Raw genomic sequence first — 26213 nt, forward strand, 5'->3', positions numbered from 1 at the left:
ACCTTTAGATGTTGTCTAAACTCAGTGAATTACCTGTCTGGCATACATTTCAAAAAAAAAGTTATAATTGCATGCCTTTATATTAGCATGCATTTTAATATCTATTGCTGTAGCATATGTTAAAAAAAAAAGCTAATTAATATCTCTCAGTTCAAAGTAGCTAAAATGTATGTCACTGATAACTGACACCTTGCTCATTGTAGAGAAGCGAGCAAAAGCCCAAACAGATGATTATTTTTGTAGTAAATAAACTCCCATACGTAAAATGCCTTGTGCTTAAAATCAGAAGTTGCATATTATTGAGGTGAGGTTCTTCAGTTTGTGGGTGTTTTTATCTAAGATAAAGGTTCTGCAGTTTCCTAATTAAATTTCACTTCCAAACTTTTCTTATTTACATAAAAAGGATAAAAGAAACCTACTACATGTATGTACCTCTCCACTTGAGGTAAAATGTCCTCCAGCTTGCCAAACTATCCAATCTTGAATTTAGTAAAAGTAAGAGATACTAGAAGAGGCAAGGTACATACAACAGTTGACAAACCGTGCTTTAGCACCTCTAAAATGCCATGGCACTATGTAGCTGCAAAATGCATTTATTCTGAGTATGAACAGAATGGCACCTAGAATACTTAGTTAACAGGATTTAATTCAACCCATATTAGTTTCAAAATACTAAGAATTAAATGAAACAGAATTAAATGCTACGTCTGCAGTGTTCTTCCAAGAGGTGTGACTTTTTTCTGACTACATTTTTAAACCCTAAAAGCTCTTTATTTTTGTCGAAGGTGAAAGGCCTTGCCTTTTAAGAATCAGCAGCCTACTTTGAAACCTCTATTGCGTATGTCTGGCAAAAACATTGTGTGAAGACATGCAACGCTGTCATCAAGATTAAAACAGCTGCCTACAGGATTAACACCCTTTTTTTTACAGATTCAGCCCTCTTCCTTTAACAAGTGATGGCAGAAGAGAGTGGGAAGGCTGAATACTGACCACACGATTCATGCTCACCTAGTTGGCCAACTAATTATCTTTGTCAAACAAAAGATAGCAGTCAATTTCTGGACTAAGGGAGAGTGTCACTCGTGTATTCCTGGTGACAGTGCTGTAGGTCACCTTCCCGATTCAGAAGCCACTGGTTGGGTTGCCATCCCACCCTCTGGCCACTGGTACCAACATCTCAGATGGCAGAGCGGCAGCACCTGAAGAGAAGCTATGTCAGACACCCACTGGCACTGGTGTGGCTACAGGGATGGGAATTGGATCTTGCCCTTGTCAAGGGCTTGTTATAAAGGGCACAGCAGGAAGGAAGCATCAAAGTCATTACTTGCTGGAGGGCAGTGATTCAGCCCTCAGGACGGTATTAGGGTACATGCATACAAACAAAAAGGTCTTCCCCTGGCCACAGACATTGAAGGAGTCTTGTACGAATCCAACAGCAGGAGGATTAAAATCAATTGGTAACGTGTGATGCACCACTCGTACTCTCCTCCAGGGTCACTTCTCCCAGCTTCCTGCAAGGGGCAAGCAAGTCAGGCAGGAGGGATGGAAGAGGTGCACCACTTTTGTTCATGATGCAGCCTTACATATCTAAAGCTTATGTCCTAAGTGTTAGCAATATTAGAAATAGATGTGAAGTCTGTTGCAAGAATAAAATGACGCTCCTTTTTCAAGCATAGCAAAACAATGCCGCCAGATTCTCTCTTTGAAGTTATTGATCACTTGAAGCAGTTGGGTTCTTTTAATTAACATAGCATGTAAACATTGGGAGGCTCTTTAATGTTTATACTTCCTATACAAGAGACGGAAGATGCACTTGCAGCCTGCCCTGTGGCCCAACAGATTCTTCCACTGACAGATTTTGGTGCACTTCTGTTTCCTCTGCTGAGGAAAGTTTCCTCTGCTGAGAGTACCACCATTCATCCCCAATTCTCCCAATATAAATATTGTCTCAAGAAGTCCATGCCCTTGACCTGAGTTGTTTTCAAACAGGAAGGTGGCATTTTTTTTCAGACAGTTGGGGATTAAATCCAGCAGAAACTCAGCTCAGTTTCTAAGCACCAAGTGTTTCTTGCAGGCAAGAAAGCAAGTGGTAAACATTGAGATGCAACAGTTTCTATTTTTCTCCTCCCTATTGAGCAGCTAACTAGGAAGAGCATCTGTCTGAAATTTGACACAATCAGTGCTTCATCCTTAAAGGGTTTAATTATGGTGCTTGAATTACTGTAAATCTCTCTATTGATTGGGAATAAAAATGCCTCCCTCAGTCTCATCTAGTTTCTTCACACAATTATGCATAGCTTCCTCTTATCTTTAAGAATATATAATTTCAGTCTGAAATTTTTGACACTCTGTCTAGTGTGTCAGACAGCTGACAGACTGCCAAGTTTGTGAATTCTTCTGACATTCATGGGCAGACCAGCATTGTAGCTATTTCGTAAGCAGCAATTTGAATGTTAATGTTGCTACCTAATATCGAGACAAGAAGGTGATAATATTAAAAAAAAAGAGTATTTTCCGTCCTCTGCAAAGACTATATTTTTCCCAGAAGTTCTAACTTTAACTAGAAATACAGGGATGGTACAAATTAGGAAAAACATGGGAGTAGAGAAGGAAACATTTAGATGCCTGAGCACTTCATGTGACTGCCTTCTTTTTTCCTTTCCTTAGGCTGAAAAGCACTTCACTTCCTGTGTAAGAGGTTATTCTAGACTACAGTCAGGTCATTACAGCTATGAAAGTTTATCTGAGATTTAAACTCTCCAGTCTGACCCATTCCTCATCCACAATTCCAGCCTTTCTTTTTTCGTAAGTGGATGAACACTAAAAGCACAGAACCTGATCTTGGTGTTCATATCCTAGCTGTGAGAAGCCCTTTCTTACAGTGACCTCAAGTAATAGATTTCATCTTTTTTTTTTTTCTCCTTTTTTTGTAGCTGTCGTAAGTTTACAGGCTTGTTTGGTATTCTTGCTTGTGGTTTCTTTTTTTTTTGGTTTTTTGTTTCTTTCAAGTATTCCCTGTGGGTCCATTATCAGCAATTAGCTATATACAGCTAGGCTTTGATCAGCACTTAACTCTACTGTTCCTTTGAGAGCACTGAAGCATTTCATATTCTACATTAATTATAAAAGGAAGTATTTGTTTGTCTTCCTTAACAGGTGAAATGTAAGCACTGTGCATAAAATTTTCATGAAAGTGCTAGCTTTGGCCAGCATGACTAATACACTAGCAGTTCTTGTCTGGAGTCATAGTAAGAACAGTGTCTGACAGACGTTACTAGCAGAAATGAAAAGATGAGTTTAGGTCTTTGATGGCTGGGGCTGCTCTAATGTACTGCAAACCAATTGGGAATTTGGCAGTGCAGATGTTCAGAACACTATTTCTGAGACAAAACTTGCTGAAGTTCAAACTGCAGATAAACACAGTCCAAAATTGATCCTCAGTGTCTGCTCTCCTCTTAAAGTACAGAAGAGAATTCTGTAGTATACAGATACAAGTTACTAAATTAAAATGTGTTTTGTTTTTGCCTTCCCACTACTTGTACTATTACTTGTTTGTGTGCAAAAGGAAGTGTAAAACTAACTATTGGGAAATGACCATACAAAGAGGGAAGCAGGAGAAAATCACCTAACCCATTCCAACAGACAGCTGAGGAATATTTTCCCTGTTTTATATTTCATCCAGGACTGATTTGGGGGAGTTTAAGCTACAAGGATGGGTCTCCTAATAAGGCACATTTTTTTCTGTATCTTTGCTAGGGAGATTGCTTTTTAAGACCAAAATAAAGAATATTGTACTGCTCACTCAGGGTGAGCCATTCATAAAACTCCATTTCCTACTGTCCTTAAGAGTATGGACAGCAAGATTCACCTGCAGAAGGAAATTAAAGGGCTAATAACACAGCTGATTCAGAAACAACTATCTGTGCTGTCTGGGTTGTCGACTCTTGGTGTCTTGTGTTGAGAATTTGCATTGTCCCAGATCATCTACCATTTATCATTCAGTGAATTTCCCCCTAATGCTGCCGTTGTTCATTGTTGAAATTTCCATTGTTGACTCCAAAAATCATGCTTTTTTTAACAGAAACATCCAAAAACTCTTTCTTCTACAATCCATGCTTACTTTCCCACACTGTCCCAGGTGTTTACATACAGAAGGGCTGTTCAGAAGACATTTCTATTAATCCATCATTTCAGAGGATTTTTAAATTTATATTCATTTCACATTGGAATAAAAAGACACAATTGGAGAGCCTTCACACCAAAAATGTAAAACCACTGGGTTTGTGTTTTCCATCATTTCTGTGCATATCTTTTTCTCAGCAGAACTCACCAGTAGCTGTCAGTAAAAACACTTGAGATACAGTGAAAAATTCTTAGAAAAAAACTTGCAACCCTTCAAAATGTTTTTGATCTAACAGAACATACCTCACAAAACTTAGTTTAAATAATTGGTCCAAATAGCACTAACGCGTTCCAGCACTTTTTTGTCATTTATGAACATTTTTTTCTGGTTTTGTTTCCTCACTATCACTCCTGGCCAATAAGGTTGCAAAAGATTGAAGAAATTAGTGGATTTTGATCCAGTATTGAGACTTTCATGTTCCAAATAATTTGCATTATTGGTGGTGTTGTTTAAACCCAGAGAACAACCAAGCACCACTCAACTGACAAGGACAGAGAGGGATGACTCATCCATTATGGTCACAGGCAAAAGTTTGGGGAAAAAAAGGAACATAAATTTAATTTGAACACCACCAACAACAATGTTTAATTTACCAATCAGACAGAGTAGGACAGTGAGAAATACAACCACATCTTAAAAACACCTCCCCCACCCCTCCCTTCTTCCCAGACTCAGCCTTGCTCCCAATTTCTCTCCCTTCTCCCCCAGAGAAGCACAGGGGGCAGGGGATGGGGGTTGCAGTCAGTCCATCATCTTTTGTCTCTGCCACTCCTTCCTCCTCAGGGGGAGGACTCCTCACATTCTTCCCCTGCTCCAGTGTGAGGTTCTTCCCATGGGAGACAGCCCTCCATGAACTTTCTCCAACATCAGTCTGACCCACGGGCTGCAGCTCTTCCCAAAATGCTCCAGTGTGGGTCCCTCCCACATGTTACAGTCCTCCCAGCGAGGAACTACAACAGCACAACCTTCCCTTAATCCTGGTTTTCTCCAGGCACAGCTCCCTGCTCCGGTGTGGGGTCCTCCGTGGGCTGCAGGTGGCATCTGCTCCACCGGTGACCTCCGTGGGTGCAGGGCACAGCCTGCCCTCTCACCACAGGCTGCAGGGAGGTCTCTGCTCTGGCACATCTCCCCCTTCCTCCTCCTTTCCTCCACTGACCATGGCGTTTGCAGAGGTGTCGTCCTCACAACTCCTCCTCCTCCCATGTTCCTCTTCTTAAATACATTGCCACAGAGGTGCTGCCACAGTTGCTAATTCACTCGGCCTTGGTGCAGAAGAGGGTCCAACTTGGAGCTGGGGGAGCTTTGAGAAGCTCCTCACAGGGGCCACCTCTGTAGCCCCCTCCCCTGCTACCAAAAATCCCACCGCTCAGTCAAATGCAACACAATTGGCAACAGAGAGAAGATGACATTTTCAAAGTGAAAAGCCATAGTTTTTCCTCTAAACTGTACATTTGTTCTGGTAGTTTCAGAATTACTATGTGGGTGTGCTTTTTCCAATATCCTGTAACTTATACCAAAAGAGTTATTAAGTCTGGGACTGTGAAGACTTCTCTTTCCATTAAGACAGAACAATATCAGGGATACACATGTAACCCTCTAACACTAAAGTTGAAACATCACTAAAAATTCAGGGAGTAATGATTGACCCCAGGTAGCATGCTAGAACAAAAATGACCTTTTACAAACAACATGGTAAATAATATCTTTTGAATATTTTTGTGGTTGGGTGTGTATTTTTTTTTTAACCTGGAAGTGTTTAATATTAAAAATAACTTCAGCTAAATTCTTAGTTCTACCCTTAAGCTGATGTCAGTTGGATTTTAAGTAAACTCTGTTAACAGTTTAATGTTAAACAGTCATCCCTCAGAATCTGCTCTCAAATGCCTAGAAAAGCAAGAGTAGGAGTAGTTTCCCTCCTTTCTCTGTTTTCATCTTGGAGAAGTAGGAAAAAAAATGGATATATTAATTTTTTTTAAAAAGATAGGAAATTTCAATACAAAATTTGCCCTTGCAGGATAAAAAGACACAGCATTTTTAATACTGCTTCACATTTTTTTCTTCTTTTTCTGAATTTTTGTAGTTTACTTGTCATGGGAGCTCTTCACAAAGCCACACTCAGGAGGAGAGTGGTGGGTGGGATGGGCATGGGCAGTGGGATGAGCAAGAAAGGGTGACTGGAGTCTGCGGGCTGTGATGTTCACCTTTGATGTGGGGCTGTGTAATGGAGTCGTTCACTCCTGCTCCATCATTTGTGTACATTTGTTTAGAGTTTCTCTTGTAATCCAGTCCCTTCGGGAAAGGGAATGTGACTGTAGCTGCACATTAGTTTCTACTATCAGGAGTCAAGCACTTAGTTTCTATACTTCAGTCTGTAATAAGGAATGCTCTGTAATTTCAAACCATACCAGTACAGTCTCACCTGACTGGCAGAGTTGACGTAATTTGACAGAACACAGCCAGAGAGCTTGCTTCTGTTTTTCTCAGTGATATGGTCCCGGGGAGTAGATTAGTGAATGGCTCTGGTGTCCGACACTTTCTCAGTATCCTAAGGTGTCAATTGAGTGTTTGCTCTCTTTGCAACCTCAATTCTTGGATGCCTGGCTGCAAAACAGAATTAGGAAGAAGGAGTTACAGCTCACATCTTTGCTTTTATTTTGTTCTGTCACTGTTCTACTTTTAATCAATGTCTTGATTGCTGAGGGTTTTATATACCTTGTGATCACCAGAACTAGTTGTTCCAATTGCTTCTCTAGTTCATATTTAAAACCCAACTGGTCTTAATAATAGGAGAACACCTCTCAAAATTGTGGACATCTGTAAAGCTGAAAGGTCACAGCAGACTTGCAACGTGTTAGTTCTAGGCTGAACAAACTCAATTTTCAGCATTTCATAGGTTTCATCCATTATTTTTTTACACCTGTTATCGCTCCCACTCATCCATTTTTGGAGCAAATCTTCCTTTGTAGTGTGATGTATTTTAACTAAGACGCCCACTCAGTAAAAGTCTAGTTAAAAAAAATTGCTTCCATTGGCTTATATGTAACACTCTTTGTAGTGTATGTCAGAATGAGATTTGCCTATCACTTTGTACTCTTAGTACCTCTAGCTGAAAAGTCTCCCCATTTGGTTCTGTTTTTTCCCTTGCCTTTACTGAATATCCTTTTGCTCATTTCTCTACCCACACCCACTTTCTGGATCACTTTTCTACTTTAACAGGGTCATTTTGCATTTCAATTTTGTGAATTTGCAAAAGGCTTTTATGTGGGATCCATTGTAAAAACTGTCCCTCTGAAAATGGCAGATGCAAAATCACGCCTACTATAATGAAGCAAAATTATCATTCACGCTGTTAAATCAACCACATCTGTCATCTTCAACAACCTAATTATGGTCTGTTTATCCAGTCCCATCTCCCCTTTCCATTCAGTGAGTGCTGCTGTATTGCAGCTGGCTGTAGCAATGACCATGCTGAGCCTTCCGGATGATGGTAGGTCTCCCACTGCATTTTTGTGGTCATCTAGAATTTCAAATGACATTAAAATGATGGCCAAAACGTGGATTTTGCCCGCAGCCAGTCTTTAATCACTCTTTTAGGGTTTGCAAAATTCTGTAGCCCCATTTACCCTGAGACTAATAACAAAAAGTTGAAAAGTGCAAAGCATAATTTCAAACTCCATAGATTTACTCTGTGGTTGTTGAAACTATGGCCTCATAAACAGCAGCTCATGAAAGAAAGAAAATACAAAGTATGCTGTGTCCATTTATTTAAGTTAGCTTCAGGGTGATGGTGATTGAAGCAAACTCAATGACCTGCTGTGAGAAGACAGGGTGCAAAGAACAGCATCGCCCAGCTTGTGTTCTGAAAGGGAACAAGATTAAGTGATATTTGTAAGCCACAGATGAGTTTAGCATTTCCTGGTACAGTTCAATCCATCCCGATACTAGCTGTGGGTTTTAGGAAAATGTCTTTGGTGTGTCCTGACAGCAAACCAGTGGCTCAGTGCCTCAGCTGATTTCAGGGAATAGGTAGCATGTCTCTTGGGCCAATATGTAACTATTTTCCAGGATAGATAAAAAAGCTCTTTGCTCTGTTCTTCATGTTTTGATTCATACAAGTGAGACCCTGGCTGCTCAGAGAAACCTCGGGAAGATTCAGAAAAAGGTCCTAAGGTAAGGAAATCTTTCCAATACAGTCCCCAAACCAGATGGGAATCAGCTGTTCGAAAGCAACCTTTGTAGACCAGATAATAAAGGAAAACTGAATATCCCTATTCATGGCCTCAGCTAACAATTAGGAGCATGGTATGTAGACCAAGACTTCTGCAGTATCTTCCCCACATCCTTCTTACATTACATTCACAAACCACTTGCTGTCCAGAGAGGCTTTGCAGAGTAACTATGTAGTGCAGCTGCAGCTCTGTGGCACCTGTTTGCTGTGGGCAAGTCATGGTTTGAAGCTGTTAAGGTGCAAGTATCAGGCAGTGCAAAAGGGCTTGCTGAGACATTTAGTTAGACTTAATGTCACAGTGATAATGGAAGAATTTGAAGAGGAAAGAAGTGTTCCCAGCTGCGACAGAGAAACGAAGGCACACACTTTTCCATTAGCAACTCACCCTGTACTTCATCTACATATTATAGACATGTGAGCTAGTTATTATACCACTGTGATTTAGATTTGCATCAAATATGAGAGTCACTAGTAACAGTATTAATTTTATCTGACTAGTCATTTGAAAGCATTTTAGGAGTTACTCTTTACAACCTGTGAACGGCACTCTGTAGTCTTCTGTGTTTTTACCAGAGCATCAGTATTACTGTTGCCCCTTTGTCAGCCTGCTCTAACATGTGTTTTTCTTGTCTAGTTCCTGAATTTCAGCAGTGATGGAAGAAAGAATCTCGTTAGTTGTCTTCTTGACAAAGTTGCTTAATATTGCCAAGGAATGTGACCATAGTAAGGTTGGAGACAAATCACCATGTGTTTGAATGGCATAATTGCTACCTGAAATACCTGCACTTGGTGCCTGTTGGTGACAGTACTCTGTCATCAGCATCTTGGAGGCTCAAGGAATATGCACTCATATGTTCTCTTCTGCCTAATTGCTGTGGCAGGAGTTACCCTTTTGCAGTTCTTAGACCTCTGGTCTGTAGCTATTTCTGATCATTTGAGAAGCTCTTGCTGCGCAGAAGAATTCCAAGGGAACTTCCACCTAAAAGAGAAAGTAATAAGTTCTTTCCCTTCTCCTCCGTCCATCTGTAATAATACATTTAGTAAAAACTGGTATAGACACTTCTGCAGCAAAAGATATTCTATAATCCCACACTTGGCTGAGATTTTGCATATAATTTTTCAGTCAAATAAAAACAATGATGTAAAAGCAGGTCTTCTGCTGATACAACAGTAATGGAACATGAATTCATAAATTACGGCAATAATATCTGCTAACACTGCTGTAGGCACTTTGAAAAAATATTCATGAATGTCTAAGATCCTTTTTTCACTATAGCACTCCCATTTCTCCAGCAGTTGCTGATGGTGAACTCTTGTTGAAATAGTTTGTCCTCTGCCCCCAGACGCATGTTCCTGTCTCTTCTTTGTCAGAGATGAGTCTCAGAGTGAGTCACATCTGTGTGTTGATACAATGGACATCTCCTGAATGTGTATGATGACTAAATGCAATGAAAAGCAGCTTCAGATGGAGGCATCGGGTCCAGTCCTAGTAGCAGCTCTCAAACAAGATCAAGGATGTAGCTTCATATCATGCTTCGTGTTCTTCCTTATCCTGCGGTGTACTTCAGTGGCTGTTGAACATCATAAGCTGTGGTCTTCCATCTTCCAGGAATCCTTTGTAGCATAGCTGTTGTGATGTAGCAGCTTGGGAGGGATTATGCTGGCATAAGCAGCAGCTTTCCTCTTCCTTCACACTTCACTAGTGCTGCAATCCTTGAAACAACCTTTTAAAAGAAGATAAAATATACTATTCAGTTGTAAGGGAAGAGGGAACTGTGACCTATTGCCGATTTGAAGAGAGAGCAACTCCAAGTGACAAGTGGTAGGACTTGTTAACTGCCTGTGGTGCTGCTTCTATGTCAAGGGGACTCCATTTGTATTAGAACAGCAGAGTGCAATTCCCTACAATTTGGGAAATGAATGCTTTTCCAGATGGTATTATTTGGCTTTAGGATTTTAATTGAGGTGCAGGGAGGGCAGGTTTAAAGTTAGGGTTTATTTTCCCACTGCCAGCCCTTCCCTTTAGTCACTGCAAGGTTAATATTATGGACCCTGTGCCAAAACGTCTCTGTAGGAAACATTCATGGTCCTGCACAGTAAGGTTCTTTGGAGCAAAATCCACTGGTATGGAATCAGGTATTTATTTATTTTTTACATTTTTTAATCTGGCGTGTTTCAGAGAGGTGCAAATACGCTGTTTTCAGAAGCCAGAGCACGGACAAATGTCAAAGGCACAAGTGCTGCTGGCAAAAACTGCTGGCCAGGCCACCTCCACTGACCCCTGAGAAATGCTTTCTTACTTGTCCCACAGGCCACCAGCCAGAAACTAGTAGTTCAGCTCACAGCTGGTTCCACTCTTCCCCAGAGTAGGCTCACAGAAGGCTACTCTCACCCCAAACCTTTTCAGGACACATGATGAGCTGAAGCCATTTATTCTTTTGCGCAGCTGTTTTATGATATAAAACGAACTTTATTATGGATTTTACTCCATGCTAATAGAAAGCCAGTAGAATTCCCTTAGCCAGTTTCTGGGTATAGTGAATGCATCACTGGCCTGCAAAGGCAACTGATTACTTTAATACAATATCACTTAATTCATCGAGCAAGGAAAATACAGCAGAGTTTTAAATACTGATGTAAGAAGTAATTCATATCCTTGATTATTTTAACTGTCTCAATGCCATAGTTCAGTGGCAAAGAAGGGAATGATTACAGCCAGTCATCTAGCTCCCTGGGCTTGCTTAGTCACTGCAGTGTGTAGTTGCTGGGTCTGACTGTAAAGAAAATGCTGAAGATAGGTTTAATTGATGAGATTGTCTTTGAAAAGCCTCTGTAATGTTTCCTGGAGGTTAAAACCAAGACTACCGTCCAAATTCTACTGTAAACCTGTATTGATTTCTTCATCCAGCTCTGCCACAAGTAGTCTCTCCCTTTAGGCCGCTGGGACATGAGCGCTGGTACATGTGACTGTTCCTTCTTGTCTGCCTGCTGGAGGCTCTCCTCCCCTGCAGGCTCTCCTGCCTGCCATGCCTCCGCTCCTCTAACGCACAGTCTTGCATCCCAGCTCCACAGCACCTCCAGCAGTGGCTGACACATCGGGCTTCCTCCCAGGGTAGCACAGGTGCTGGCGTGAGCTCCTTCGGGTGACTGCTCTACGGCTCTGACCAACAGCAAGTGCAGCCCCTCACGTACCTTGGGCTGTACAGCAGCAAAAGGGGTGGCACTTTTTCTTTCAAAAAGCTTGCAGTTGTACTCAATGGTGGTCACAAAATCCTGGAAACTTCTGAAATCTTTCATGGGTAGCAGTGACAAAGGCAAAAAATCTCTGTAATAGTATGTATGATCACACGCTTTTGAAAGAAGGTGGTTTCTTTGGTTTTGTGCTAAAGAAACTTACTGCATTTATGTTAGTAGAGTAACAAAATGTTCTCCTGTATTAGCAGCAGTGATTACCAAGTATATCTCCTTTTTTTAATTTTATTCTTCTGAAGAGGAGGGAGAAAGGAGTTCTGAGGGATTAGATAATATAAAAGATTTTTTTGTTTCTTCTTCTTTAGATAAATACCTAGACATCACAGTTTTCTTTAAATTGTATCTGAGGATGTTGGACGTATTTCTGAACTACCATGTGAAGTTTCACTGCTATTGCAATATGAATCTTTAATTTCCTATTCACAGCCAGTGCTGATTTCCCATACAACGGTCAAGCTATAGGAGATGGAGTTAACAGAAACTCTGCCATTATTGGAGGTAGGAAAACCGATTACTTTTCTAAGATACTTGGCAGTATGACTGTGATGACTGAATTGCAGTTGGTAACATATTCAAGCTATTTGCTAAGACCTGACTATGTGGGAAAGCTACACCTGAACAAAGTTAAATAGAAATTTGTATAAGTCTGTCTGTCAGGCACATTGTCCTAGTGAAATGGTTTATTCTCACTTAGTTTGTCCCCTCAGATTCAGTTTTCACCAAATCAAAATACTGATATTCATAATCCACATTTTAAGCATCCATATGGGGAGCTACTTTGCAGTAGTTACTTATGCTAACAGAGTAATTAATTCATATGAAATGTCAAGGACACTTTTCCAGTTACAGCAGATTCAACATGAATCTACATCAATCACTATTTGCTCCACCCTTTACAAAAATCCCTCGTGATCCTGCCTTGTTTTTTAGAGGCCAAGTTCTGTAACTTATGTGCCAGAGTCCCATTCAGTGTGATAGGTGATGTTAAGCAATACGAGAAATGGAACTTTGAATTAGCATTCCATTGGTCTGGCCAGCTGCCTCCAGAAATAAGGATCCTGATTAATTTTATATACACATGCAATTTTCTCTGCCCTGTGCCATATTACAGAAGTGTTGCACCATAACTCTCCTGGAAGAACTTTGCCACTGCATCAAATTCAGAAGGCATATTAAAAAAAAAAAAAATGTAAAGATCAGCCTAATAGTTTTCAGTCAGTTCTAAATGCATATAAAATAACATACTGGTGGTGGTTTTTTGCCATGTAAAGCAACAATGACTATAGTAGTATGTGCAGTCTAATGAAATTTCTTGTTTCTTTTCCCTGGCCCCCTCAAGGGTCTGTGTTTCCATATCTGGGTTTAGCTTAGTTGCTTTAGTTTTGATTTGCTATGTTATTTTTCTTTTTTTAATTTATATTTTTATTACTAATTAAAACTTTTCCTTAATATTTTGAAACCTTAGAAAGATAGCATTGCATTCCTCTGAAAAAGCCAGGCCATACCTGAACAGCCTGGATGTCCAGTGTATCAGTTAACAAAAGTGGTATAACATAATTCTGGCTGATTACAAGATTTTTTTTAACCTGAGAACTTTATAATGTCTTCATCTAGAAGGTCCTCATGCCTGTAGAGAAGGGCAAAAAAAGAAACAGTACTGTTTTTGCACATTGCCTAAGAGGGTAAGATATATGAGACTTCCCCATAACAGGGCTGAACTCCAAATAGACCATTGCAGGGAGAGCAATTAAGGATAGATCTGATGATAACACACTTACATCTATAATTATGTGGAGCCAGTGCCTAGTGGGTGAAGAAAGCCAACAGTGAGCCCAGCCAATTTTCAAGGATATGTTGAGAGGCTATGATAGATTTATACAACCAGTGACTGGAAAGTATACATCAGTGACTCCCCAAAGACCTGCCCAGGCTGTGACACATCACCATTTTACCCCTGTGTTTTGGGAGCACAGGGCACCCTCTGCCTCATGGTCAGCGAATCTCACCCCTGTAAGTAGATACTAATGTTGAAGTTTTCCTACAGGATGAAGGTCACTGTCAGACTCCACTTAGTGACATTTTGTATATAACGAAAACTACATATAAATGTTGAAAATCAAACAACTGTGGTGACGCTTAACTGCCTAGGCTCAGCTTGGAGGAGCTGTGGGATCCTTTCTTTGTGTCAAACCCTGTAGGTGTTCCCCTCGCTAGTGGCATCTTTTCTTCCCTCCTCTGTGTAGGTGTCATTGCAGTGGTGATCTTCACCATCCTCTGCACCTTGGTGTTCCTGATCCGCTACATGTTTCGCCACAAGGGAACCTACCACACCAACGAGGCCAAAGGGGCAGAGTCAGCCGAGAGCGCCGATGCCGCCATCATGAACAATGACCCCAACTTCACGGAGACCATCGACGAGAGCAAGAAGGAATGGCTTATCTAAGCCCATAGGGACGGGGCCTGGGGTGGGAGATGAGGTGGGCCAGGGTGGGACTGGGATGACTCTTGCAGTGGGAAGAGAACACTCTGCGTCAGACGCTTGAGCACATATACAGTAAAAAGATCAGCACAACTGGAGGAGCAAGTGACAGGAAAATACCACTAAGACTGAAGAAAAAAAAAATAAGCATTTAAGAAAAAAAAAACTTTTTAATATTTATTTACAGCAAATTGCTCCTTCCGTATCCAAACAACTACAACAAAGAGCAATTTTGCCGCTTCAGCATTGGTTAAAATTTTCAGTAATACCTGTCTATTTCTGTGTGTGTTTAGAGGTGTTCTGGATACCTGTGATGAGAAATGGGGTTGGTTTTTTACATTTTTTAAAATCTGTTTAAAATGTGGGTAGTTCTGTCCTGAGAACAAATGGCAGACCTTTCTTCCTGGCGTTGTGTTCCTTCATGGCTGGTCACTTCCCCACAGGCTGCCCTCAGCCCCGCACCTTGACCACATCACCATTCATTTTGGTGGCATTGAATCAGGGGTTCAGGGCTAGGGGTGGGACAAGGGGGTGAGGATTAATGCAAGACTTACTCGCCAATTTTTCAGTGTGTCATCAGCCCCTGCCAACCCTGCCAGGATCCATCTTTTTGATCCAGGCTCTTTGTTGATTACATACAATTCTCATCAGCAATGTAAAGATACTGTTATTACAACTACTACTACTAATACCAGAGAGGATGATCATAAAGCACAGAAAGCTTTCGGGAGCTTTTCATTGTTACTATTTTGTTGGTCTCTGAGGGAGGATGATGCTGTGTGAGTATGTAGACTTAGTCTGTTCCTTTGTCTTTGGCTATGGCCCTGGTGACCTGAGGCACGTGCCAGTTTAAACTCGGCTCTGCCTGTGGCATATTGGCATATACTGTGCTTAGGTGTAAGCATTGTAGTAGGGAATTAGAGCCAGACTTTGTTTGCTTCTGTTTCTTTTTTATAGACTGTCGCAGAAATATTAGTACGGCTCTAGTCAGTGCATTTGACGCCACGGGCTTCACGTAATACATTTTTTTCCAACTCTAGCATAGCAATGTATTCTTTAAATCCTTTATTTCAGTCCATTTGCAAGGAAAACCTCTGCTGGCAGTGTTTGCACAGACAGGAAGGTGAGGGAGGCTTGGAAACTCTGCCCAGAGAGCACGTGAGAAACTGCCCAGAGTGCACAGTGGAGAGTTACTTTTCAATACAGAGATTTACCTGAACTATTTTGCTGTCTTTTTATGGCATTTTTAAGTATAGCAAGGCCTGTGCCAAGTGCAGCATGGCACCCCATGTCCCCTCTCAGACCAGGGAAGTTGTAGGTGTCACCTGAGAAGCAGGCAGGCAGTTTGTAGGGAAGGCATAAGGGCAGACTTAAGACCTAATATCCTTTGATGGCAATAACATAGCTTTAGCTCGACCTCTGTAGAGCAGCGTGGTTCTGCAGTTGTCTGATTTGATAAGAACATAAGGCCTTAATGGGCAGTTTTTGCAGTGGAAAAAAATGAAGGAATTAATGTGTTGCAGGTCATTTGCTGTGTGCTGAAAGAACAGAAACAATACCAAGAATTTCCTCTTAAAAGTATTTATGCCTGTGGCAGTCCTAGATTTGCTTTATCTTTAATATTGCTGGGTTTAGTATGCACAGATGTAATCCCCTTTTTCTGTACAAGAAAGATTTTTTTTTTCACCCAAATCTGCCATATACTACACTGAGCAGCGCTGGCATCTTTCAGTATCTTTATCTTTTTGGTTGTACCTTTCATTATTCTAGTCAAAGCCTTAAAATGAAAAAAAAAAAACAACAAAACAAACACAAAAACATGGAGGGGGAAGAAAATACTGGAGTCTTACCAGACAAGAAATTTATAAGCACAATTTTGTCAGACAGAGAAGGCCAGATAGGCTTTTAAGGCTGATAGCCTAAAGTCCTCTTCCAGATTCATTGAACATAGATATCAGAGCAAATCAAGCCCACTGATTTCTTCTGTTTGTGGATTTGGAATTAGCATACAAAAAAGTTGCCAGTTTAAAAAAAAAAATAGTTTCTGAGGTAACGTTATGTGGCAGAGGGGTTCAGGCAGGCATAACAATCACCTCTGTCACTCTTGTGCTCTGCAGTCTTTTGCCTTGCCTCCAGTATTTAATGTCTTCCTCTCTTGTTTTTATTTGAGCAGATGAGTCCTTATTGCTATTTAATTATGGGTGTAAGGTAAGTCACTACCCCTTGGAGAGTATCAGCATGGGATGGGTCTACCCTGCACCACTAACTATTCAGCAAAATACATAGCAATCACAGATATCTTTGCAGGATTGAAAAGGCATTCTCTTTTCTATATTATGTTATGTTTAATTTATTTTAATGGTATGTTAGTCCAGTCTGAAAGACATCATCCATATGAAAAACATGCATGCAACTTCGGGTTACCAAGAGCAGTGAATAAAGCATCACTTGTATAGATTGGGATTTGGTCTGCAGCAAAAAGTTATTTACTAATCTGAATTTAATGCCTGGGAGGAGAATCAGGCTCCTGAGAGACAAGAGTCCTCTGCTGCTTCATATGGCAGAGACAGACAGCAGCCACAGTGCAAATTTGCCAAATGCCTTAGCATGGCAGTAGAGGGGAAAGACAGCTCGGTCTCTGTGTCCTTGGCAAAGCTAGGGACAGTTGTCAGGGTTATGGTAGTGAGACCTATGACATCTGTTCACTGATTTTCTAAAAGATTACCAGTTAATCTCCCACAACCCTGTAAGCAAGAAATTCTGGAAAATCCCCTTTGATAATTGAACAAGCAATAGTGGTAAATTAGTGTCTTAAATTTGAAAAACAGGTTTTAAATTTCTGAAATCAAGTTGCAAGCATCTGCGTCTCTCTACTGACTGGACACCATGCACCTCTTTATGTGAAGTTCATTACTGCTGTGTTAAAATGTTGATAATCTTCAATCTTGTCAGTATTTTCATGATACAGTCGCTTTCATAACTCTAAAAACTCTTCTAATTATTTGACTTCTTGTTTCTTCTTAAACTGGACCTTAGTCATGATGTTGTAGACTAGCAGCTGGTCTCTGTATAGGAGTTTGGTGACTGTAGGTGAATTCCTGCACATCTGCTTTGTATTTCATTTTTGATAAGGGTGTATGCTTAATTATATGCAGTGGTCATTCAGCAACCTAACAGTAAAGCAGGAGCAGGCTCAGAGAAGTAACTTGTGTATTTTGCTAGCACTAGATGTATTCTGAGGATTTCTTCCTCTGTGAGCCTACTGTTGAAGGTTGAAACATCCATAGTTTACTTCAACCACTCTTATCTGTGCCAAAAATCCATGTTCTTTAACAGGTACTATCCATACACCTGTAGTGGGAAGATCTGTTGGAGGGGAGAGTGGATCCTACTTTATAAAGCTCTGTGCTTTCCGCCAAGAATATTAAAATAATCAGGCTTTTATCACCTCTTTTTGGCTGCTTCACCCATTTGAACTGTGCAGAAAAATGTAGCTTCTTGTACTGACTGGGGAACCACAGTGTCCCAGTTGCATTTCTAACAGGCTCACTCCTGATTCCACAGGAATCAGTGGCAGAACTGCCGCCGGTGGTGGGGAGAGCAAGACTGGGCTGGAGACTGGGGCTCTCAGTGAAAAAATGTAAGCAATATTTCAGATCCTCATTCACAAGACACACAGACCAGCAGGTAATGAGTCGTGGAGCTCCAGAGAGCCACAATGGTGGAAAACTAATTTTGATGTCAACCCAGCCTCAAGGGGAAATCTGCAATCCAATCTGGCGGTTTTGAACTGAGTCTTTCACACACAGTGTATTCCATATTTACTGATAGAAAATTCAGATGTATTAAATAGGAATATGTATCTTTAATTGGTACTGGAGTATTACTGCTTTGTATTTTTTCTTGTCTTAAATGTTACCTATACCTTTTAAATCTTTGATAGCAATTACCACTTCAAAGGTACAGCAGCATTTTAGTATCATGCTCCAGACAGCATGATGTATGTGAAAGGATGGTCATCATAAATATTTTAGTAAGACTGCCAAAGCAGTGGTGTACAAGTTTATTGTAGTGATAAGAATTCAGTTTAAGAGTCTAGTAAATGCATTTTAGTTAAAGCAGTGTCCTTTCATGGCAGATGCATCCAACCTCCAGGGTATCTGTTGAAATGTGAAGCTATCTCAGTTTGACAAGCGATAGCTTTTAATATGGTTTCTCCCTTGAATGATTTTACATTCCAGCAAGCATGGTGATCCTGAAGGGGTATCATTTCTGAAAAGCAGAACCTAAATTCTGTTAATCAGATTTCATTATCCATCCTAGAGAAATGAAACAGAAACCCTGGCTTCTAAAAGCAATGCCATGTAAACTAGAATGAAAGAAGGACAATGTGTATGTATGCCTAATACCTTCTGTGAAAGTCTTTCCTTTTAACTAAAGTTCTATTAGAAACCAGATTGGTAAATATATTTTAAAAAATAATAATTAAAAAAAAAAAGTAGAAAATAATTCAAAACAGTTTTAATTACCCTAACAGCTGTTTCCTCATGCTTTGTGTATTCTGATCAATGTCTATATTTTTTCCTTCTCTAGTACGAGGAAATCAATTTGGAAAGGACAGAAGTTGGAGAGGCCTCTTAAGAAAAGACCCACAGTACATGAAAAAAGGGACTTCAGAATGCAGTTATACATAAGAAAAGAGGGTGCTAAAACCAGGGAAGGTTTACTGAAGCGCGAGTATGTTCCACCTGCATCAGGCAGCCCTGATTACCTGTTACAGAAGAGAATCCCAGGCAGTGTAAATCTGTACTTGTTGAGGTGGGCTGAGAGTAGGGTTTTGGTAGAAATGAAGTGACTGCCTTTCTTAGGTTTTTCCCTTTCTGATCACTTTGTAGACAGCAGCAAGCAGTCTGCCATCGGTTATGTTCACGTTTGTTATTCAGGCTCTGTGGCATTGCCAGCTTCACAGGAGTTACACAAAAGGTTGTTTGCCTTTCTTTCCTACTGCACCTCTGCCCTTTCCTTTATGAATGTGAGCCTTTTATTGAAGTCATCAAGAAAAATGTATGCCCATCTCAACAGACATGTCTGTTCCTTTTATTAAACTACCTTATCAGGCTTTAAAAAGTTTTTATGACGTGAAACATTTTATAAAATAACTATCTTAAGTGCACTTGAACAGGAGTGTGTGTAATCTAGGCAAAGCAACAAATCAGAGCAACAACCACCCAAGTCAGAGGGACTGTGCTTATCCCAACCTGTTGCTCTGTCTACGATGTGAGTTGCCTGAACCACCAACCCAAAGCCCTGGCCCCGTCCAAGACCTTAACTTACTTTGTGGAATATAATAGTGGCAAAGTCCTGTTGTGATGCCTTGTGACCATGCTTTGACTATTCATTTGTACTGACTGTTGAAACCCCTAGAATGAGAGTCATGCTTTCTACAGGAATATTTTTCATTTATACAGGAAAGCTCTAGAATGAAGAGATGGAAGTGAAGGTTCAAGTTTAAAGCCTTTCTGATACTTGTACACTGTGACACTGAGAAGAGTCTTTGCTTCTTGCTGTCACCACGTGAGTCTCACTGCAGCCACAAGTATGTGGGTGTGCACGTGCACCTCTGAAATGTAAGGCTATTTGGGATGCGATGGCTACAGCTCTTGGGTAATTACTGCCGTAATGTGGGTGGTAAGATACTAAATTTGCTTCAAATCCATGAGTCTGAAGTGCTAGCAAAATCACTCACTCCTGAAATTAAGTGCAATTTTGGAGATAAACTCGGACTTTGCCCTACAGGAGTAGGCACATATGGTGCCTCAAATGAGAGCAGATTTGGCCCTGGTTACCAAAAAGCATTTATTTAACAATCTGTAACACAGTTCTTTTAACACCCTATTTTACTCTGAGTTTTATATATAAGTAGACTTCTTGAAGCACTGTGCTCAAAACCCTGATTATGCCAACAGCTGAAAAACCAGGAAAAGAAGTGGCCAATTTGTGGCTTCTTTACAAGTTTATTTAAAAAGTCACTTCATGTGAAAAAGAAAAGTTTGGTATCAGCAGGTTCTTTCACAGCTAAGTCTTTCTTTTGACTAGTTGTCTATTTTCAAAACATCATATGAGAAAAGTTAAATAATTATTCCACATGATACAAAGCACAACCAGAACTGCTTCTGTGGAAAGAGGGTAAGACATACTCTGCAAATATACATAGAATCAAGTGAAAAATGTAGGGCATCCTGTTCCTTCTGTGATGCAGCACCTTCCAATAATGTCTACTTATGCTCCCATTGCTGTTTTTTCCCTAATAGAAAAACATCTGGATTAAACAACAAACATAAGAGAAAAGTGCCTACCAATTTTATTACCATAGATTAATATTCCTGTTTGGTATGTAATAAGGCAATAGGGAATAGTGAATGGTTATTTCTTCAGAGCTCATGGCATTAATCCTGCTGTCTCCAAGGGCCAGAGATGTACTATCATCATATTAATGGTTAGAACATAGAGTTATTTATACTGATAAAAAAAACTGGCATTCTGGATTCTAGCAAAGCGTTGCTCTAAGAAATTCTTATTTATTGAAAACCCACATCAAGGCCAGTAGATGACATTTTCTGACAAGTGAGAAAAGTGAATTACTGGAATGACACTAGAGCAGAAACCATTTGAGTGAACGTTAAGCATGCTGAACAATGAACTATACCAGAAAGAGTTTCTTCTTGTCTTCCAATTAGGGGCTTGGGGTAGGTACAGTGCTGTGGCTGGTCATGTATCACCATGCGTGCATTGCCTTTATGGCCAAAATATTTGAGCTTCTCTGGTCTTTTGCGTGCTTTAAAACAGGCTGTTGCAAGAATACCACTGAAGACATGAAACTTAAGCAAGCTGCTCTATGCTGCTGGTGAGAGCACAGGCTCACGAGTCCCAAGCTCTTCTACCTGCTGGTCTGTCCTTGGTTAGAAGACAATTCTCAAATGTGTTGCCATCTGTTCCTGTCTCTTGTCCCCTTTCCCCCATCTTACAAAAAACACAGCCCAGGTGGGAAGGGACCTCGAAAAACCTTCTGGTCCAAACTGTCATGGGAAAGGGAGCCTGGATGAGATTATCTAGCATCCTGTCCAGTTGCAGTTTTTCCCCACTGGCTCCATTTTCAGAGCAGAAGACTGCAAACAGGTTCTTGTTTAAGACAGACCGGAAGTGTCACCGGAACAAGTCAACAAACTCTTGAATCGGACAGAAAGCAATAACTTTAGATCACTCATGTCAGGTGAAAGTGGCTTCATTTGGAAAATTCACAGCCTCCACAGCTCTCCTACATTTAGTCGTGGTTCTGGTTAGCAATGGAGCAACCAGCCAAATCTAGGCATTATTTTTTTAAACTCCTGTGGAGGTATGCAAGATAAACATGGCTGAATAAAGATGAGGTAACCATCCCCTGTATGCTAATGTTTATTCTCTAAACTGTGCATCCTCATGCTTACGGTTTGTTTGCCACTGAAGGAGTCTGAGCTTGGCACAGTTAATAAATCATTCACAGATTGGCCCAACAGCCCTGTACTGCTTTGTCTTAAAAATCTCCATTGGGTAGATGTGTAAAAGTAAGTTATGGTTTTCCATCATAAAGCACTGGACATAGTATCTGCATCTGGCTGTAATTTATTTCTATTATAAAATCAAAGTCTGTCTCCAGAGTTTTCTTGTGTGACTTGCAGTAATGAGACCTTAATCCCTGAAACATAAGCTACTGCAACAGGGTGAGGTAGCATAGAGAAATTCCCTTTGCTGCACACCCTGAAACACAATGTTCAAGTCCCTTTTGTTACACATTTCCTGGTACAGGAGTAGATCTCTGTACACATCTAATGTCTCTTTCTTTCCATACCCCCTACCCACCACTCCAGGGCCAGCATGGAAAGAAATCAGCTGACAGATCTGAGGGTTTTTTCCCATCTCTTCCTCTACTTTAGAAATGTTTCCTCTCACTGACTAATTCATCACCTTTCACTGTCATCTTTAAACTCCTTCCTAGCAATGCTTGCTACTTTGACCAAGGTGAAGCCTCTCACCTTCTTAAAATGTGACTATTCTAGTGGGAGAGTTGTATGCCACTGAATTCCTGTCATCTATTTGCAGCCGGTTTTACCTGTTTATAGTACTCAGTGACTGAAAGTAAAATTTTCATTTCTGCCATCAGCAACATTATTTTATGACTGGTTTTTATTTGTTCCAAAATCACATCACCATCTGGCAAAGAGAGTCTGAGAATGAAGTAGCTGCACCACATTCCATTAAGCATATTCACTTTCTTTTATGTGTTCAAATTTTCCCAAGAGATGTCAATACTAAAATAAATGTTTAGCAAAAGCCAACTTCTATTTTCCTTAAGGCCACAAGATGTCAGAATTAACCCTCAGCCAGCCCTTTCCCTTGTACTTTTGTGGCAGCGATACAAGGCCACAGGAAGCTTCCAAAGGAGGACACAAAAATAGTGACCTGCAGCAGTTTTAGTCTCTTAGGGTTTCAAAGGTCCATCTCAACAGGGGCAACAGGTCAGCACTCCTACAGATTTCAGTTATTAGCACATCCAAGAAAATTCTCAAATTGGTTATTAAATAATTTTATTTTCATTGGATCAGCATCTCAGAGAGGGAAAAAAATAATGCTTCTGTATTTAGAGTACGTGAGATATTATACTCACTCCATTGCAACTCCTGCATTGTCTGATCTTTTGAAGCTCCAGCTACTTAAGATATGGGATCGGTCACTTGAATAAAGAAGGCTAAGGCATCACTTGATTCCCATTAACTCTTTGAAGCACAGGGAACTGGCTTTCCACAAGTCTGCTTTGCATGGTCGATCTCATTTATACACTGGTAAGGAAGATCTTTTCTTTTGCTCTGCTCTGCAGTGGATCAGTGGGCTGGGCAGGTGTCACATAAAATATCCTCAGTTCTAGTGAACTGAACCATGTGTTGAGCAGCCCGAGTCCAGGGAGTTCTACTACAACAGCATGATTTGGCACAATATTCCTGAAAGGCTTCAGCTCATCAACAACCCTGATACCCCATTTGACTAGTGCTAATTAGCAGAAGCCTCCTGGAAATGATCTGTGCTGACTTAATCCTATATGTGGATGCCAACCCTAACTAAGAGCACTTCATTTCATGGGGATTAAATAGATTCCACCTCCCTACAGAGTGCTTGGAATGTGCTCAATCTGAAGCTTCTTACTGACATATATAAATAGAGATACAGAGATAAATAGATATTTTTATGGAGAAGTTTTATAAGTGGCCTTTACTTTGTGCATGGTTATTACTGCCAAACTCTTGTTATTTAGGAGCTACAGAGTGGCTGGTTCTGCAGTTTAGAAAGCAACCAGCTGTCTCTGTCACAAGAGAGACCTGGGGTGGATTTGATTTTTATTATCCAGCTATAATTTGCATGATTTGGATTTGGCTTTTGTCTATTTTTTTTTTTTCTTTCCTCATTGGTTCCTTGGCAAAGACATATTGGGCTCAAGCAGGAACTTATTTCTGTCTTTGAGAGATGGATTGAAGCCCATATAACACTTCAGAAACACCTGCCTTGCACAGCCTGTGATGTTGATCAGTGTGAGGGCCTCAAAACATAGTTTCTTTAGCAAGCTATTGGGGTTTTCACAGTTTAGTGAGGTGCTCCTATTTCGTTAGCTTTGCTTGGCAAGATAGCAAGCTAGCAATAGCTGGGCTATGAGTATAGCCTCGTGAGCAGGAAAAGGTGTCAGCAGAGACTAGGCCATGAATGAGAGTTCAGAAGTAGATCCATAAACATAGCAGTAGCAAAAAATTGTCAAAATTGCTACCAAGGCAGGTCATTTTGCATCCCCTTTTCTTTTACTCCTTTGGTTTTTTTTAAATACTCCATTTGTATGCCACATCTGAGTAATGCATCATTACCGGCCAGCCAGCTCCCAATAACCTGGGCTCTTGGTTAGAGGTTGAAATGCGGTTGTGCTTTCTTAGCAATCTCGTTCCTGCTGCTGTGGAGTGGTCTGTAACTGGGAAAGGACCAGGGCCAGTAGCTATCAGGAAAGCAAAGCCAGCCTCTCGCCCCTTCCCTCCAAACCAGGTTGAAAGCCAATCCCAGGGTTATGTGCCTACAAAGCTGGCCCCATTTCCTGGCAGGTGAACCAAGACCTTGTTTGTTTGCAATTATTCTAGTCCACAGGTTTCTTTCTTGAGCACAGTTTTCCCATGGGAAGCATAACCAGGATGTGACGGTTACCCTATTTAAACAAAAATGTGTATATTTAAAAAAATCCTAATCTGAAAGTATAGTGTATCTGAGATTCCTCTGTTACAGACATTTAGTCTACAGATTTATGGCTACATTTGCTATGTTATGCTTGAATAAACATATAATTCATTGAAATACACAAGACTGATAAAAGTAATATGATCTCTTTAAGGAGAATAAACTGTTTGTAAATTTATAAAGAGTATAATCTGTTAGGCCTTATTTGAAGTATGTACTGTGGTTTGGTAAAAGTACAGCATTAAAAGAGCCTTGCCAGATGACGACTGGTTTTTTTGTCTGTGTGCGTGTGCGGTTGCTTTTGAATATTTGAAATCTTCATTTAAAAAACGCCACAACTCTACAGGCTGTGTGTATAAGAGCCTGAGATGACATGCAGAGTGCTCTCGGGATATCTGCGTACAGTGGCTCCAGGGAGGGGACAGGGGAACCTGTTTTTCTGAATAAATTAGATCCAGTTTTGTTTGGAAACAAAAGTGGCTGGTAGTGTCACTGACTGGCTGGAGATTTTTAAAAGAGGTTTTAATAAAATTAATTAATATTAAGAATTCAGAGTAGTACTGCCACTGCACATCCAACTAGTGTTTATTAAATGGAGGAAAGATCTAGGGAAGCCTTTGGCCCCTTCAGAGCAAGATTGGTGTGCGACAGGCTGCAGTCACGGCCCTTACCCCCACAACCTGTACACACCTGTCCCGTTCAGATGGAGTGTACCCATCCCTGCCCAAGACACACCACCCGCGTTTGAATAATGACTAGTATTGCTCACGAGGCTACTCGTGAGGGGAATAGGCATCCCAGAGGCTGTTCTTCCCACAGGTGTCCTCCTGCCTGGCCCCACGCAGACCAGCAACGGCTCTGGGGTACATGACAAACAAGGACTCTTGCTCCTCCTGCCAGTTCTCCCTCTGTGCTCAGCCCAGCTGATGCTCGCAGGTACTAAAGGCACACCAGTGCTGCCCATGGGACAGAAAACCATGCTCCTCTGCTCATGAACTGCTGAGTACTTGCACCGATGCGGTGGCCTGTTCCCTCTTTGGGCAAGGTTTTTCTTTTTCCTAGTGAAAGACCTCACCTGGCTCCTTTTTGCAGGCAACTCTTCCTCCCTCATGCCACTATGCGAGCCCTTCCCTGCAACTCAGCAACAGAAAAAAAAGGTCTGCCTGTGGATTTGAAGGGAGAGGGGATCTTGTCTCTGACAGCCCTATGGCTTGTTCACTGAACCTCAGGAGCTACCTTCAGCCTTTGAGTTGGTGCACCCCAGGGTAGATGAGATCAAATGTGCACCTCATGCTGTAGCCTGGTTTTGTCATGCCCAAAAGCAGATGCCTAGAGACAGTGATAACACAGTGAGTACATGGTGCAGTATACCTGTGATACTTCCTCAGAAGAGCCTCTTGGTTGCCAACCATGTGCAATTTAAGGACTTTCTAGGCCAGAGGTGGCTTTACATGTTTAGTCACCTCTTTCATCCCTACTCACCATGTGCTTGTGCAGAATAAGTGAGATCTCCTCACAACTCCAGTCATTTCAAGACATTGAATTGCTTTGTTTTCTAATTTAAAAAAAAAAAAAAAAAAAAACAACAGCTAGCAACTAAGCAAGAGAGGAGCTTTTTTCTTTAACTCTGCTTGCTAATGAAACAACCTCACCACACCTTACAGCAGAGATGCAAAAGAAGTTTTTCAAATCTACTTTGTGCTCTGCACAATTTCAATTACATCTCTGCACATGCCCATGAATATCACTGCATTTTACAGTGATAGACTGAA

The 26213-nt window shown here is 40.9% G+C and overlaps 1 protein-coding gene across 1 annotated transcript in view; it reads left to right on the plus strand.

Annotated features, from left to right (window-relative positions):
- CNTNAP2 (contactin associated protein 2) overlaps positions 1 to 24704 on the plus strand; it is a 1392626-nt gene extending 1367922 nt beyond the window's left edge. Inside the window, exons 23-24 of the mRNA XM_042806379.1 lie at positions 12090 to 12161; positions 13907 to 24704. Coding sequence (XP_042662313.1) covers positions 12090 to 12161; positions 13907 to 14106 — 272 coding nt within the window. The 3' untranslated portion in view covers positions 14107 to 24704. The remainder of the gene's footprint in view (positions 1 to 12089; positions 12162 to 13906) is intronic.
- The last annotated feature ends 1509 nt before the right edge of the window (positions 24705 to 26213 follow it).

Source organism: Tyto alba, unplaced genomic scaffold (assembly GCF_018691265.1).
Source record: "Tyto alba isolate M040663 unplaced genomic scaffold, T.alba_DEE_v4.0 Super-Scaffold_46, whole genome shotgun sequence".
Taxonomy (NCBI): domain Eukaryota; kingdom Metazoa; phylum Chordata; class Aves; order Strigiformes; family Tytonidae; genus Tyto; species Tyto alba.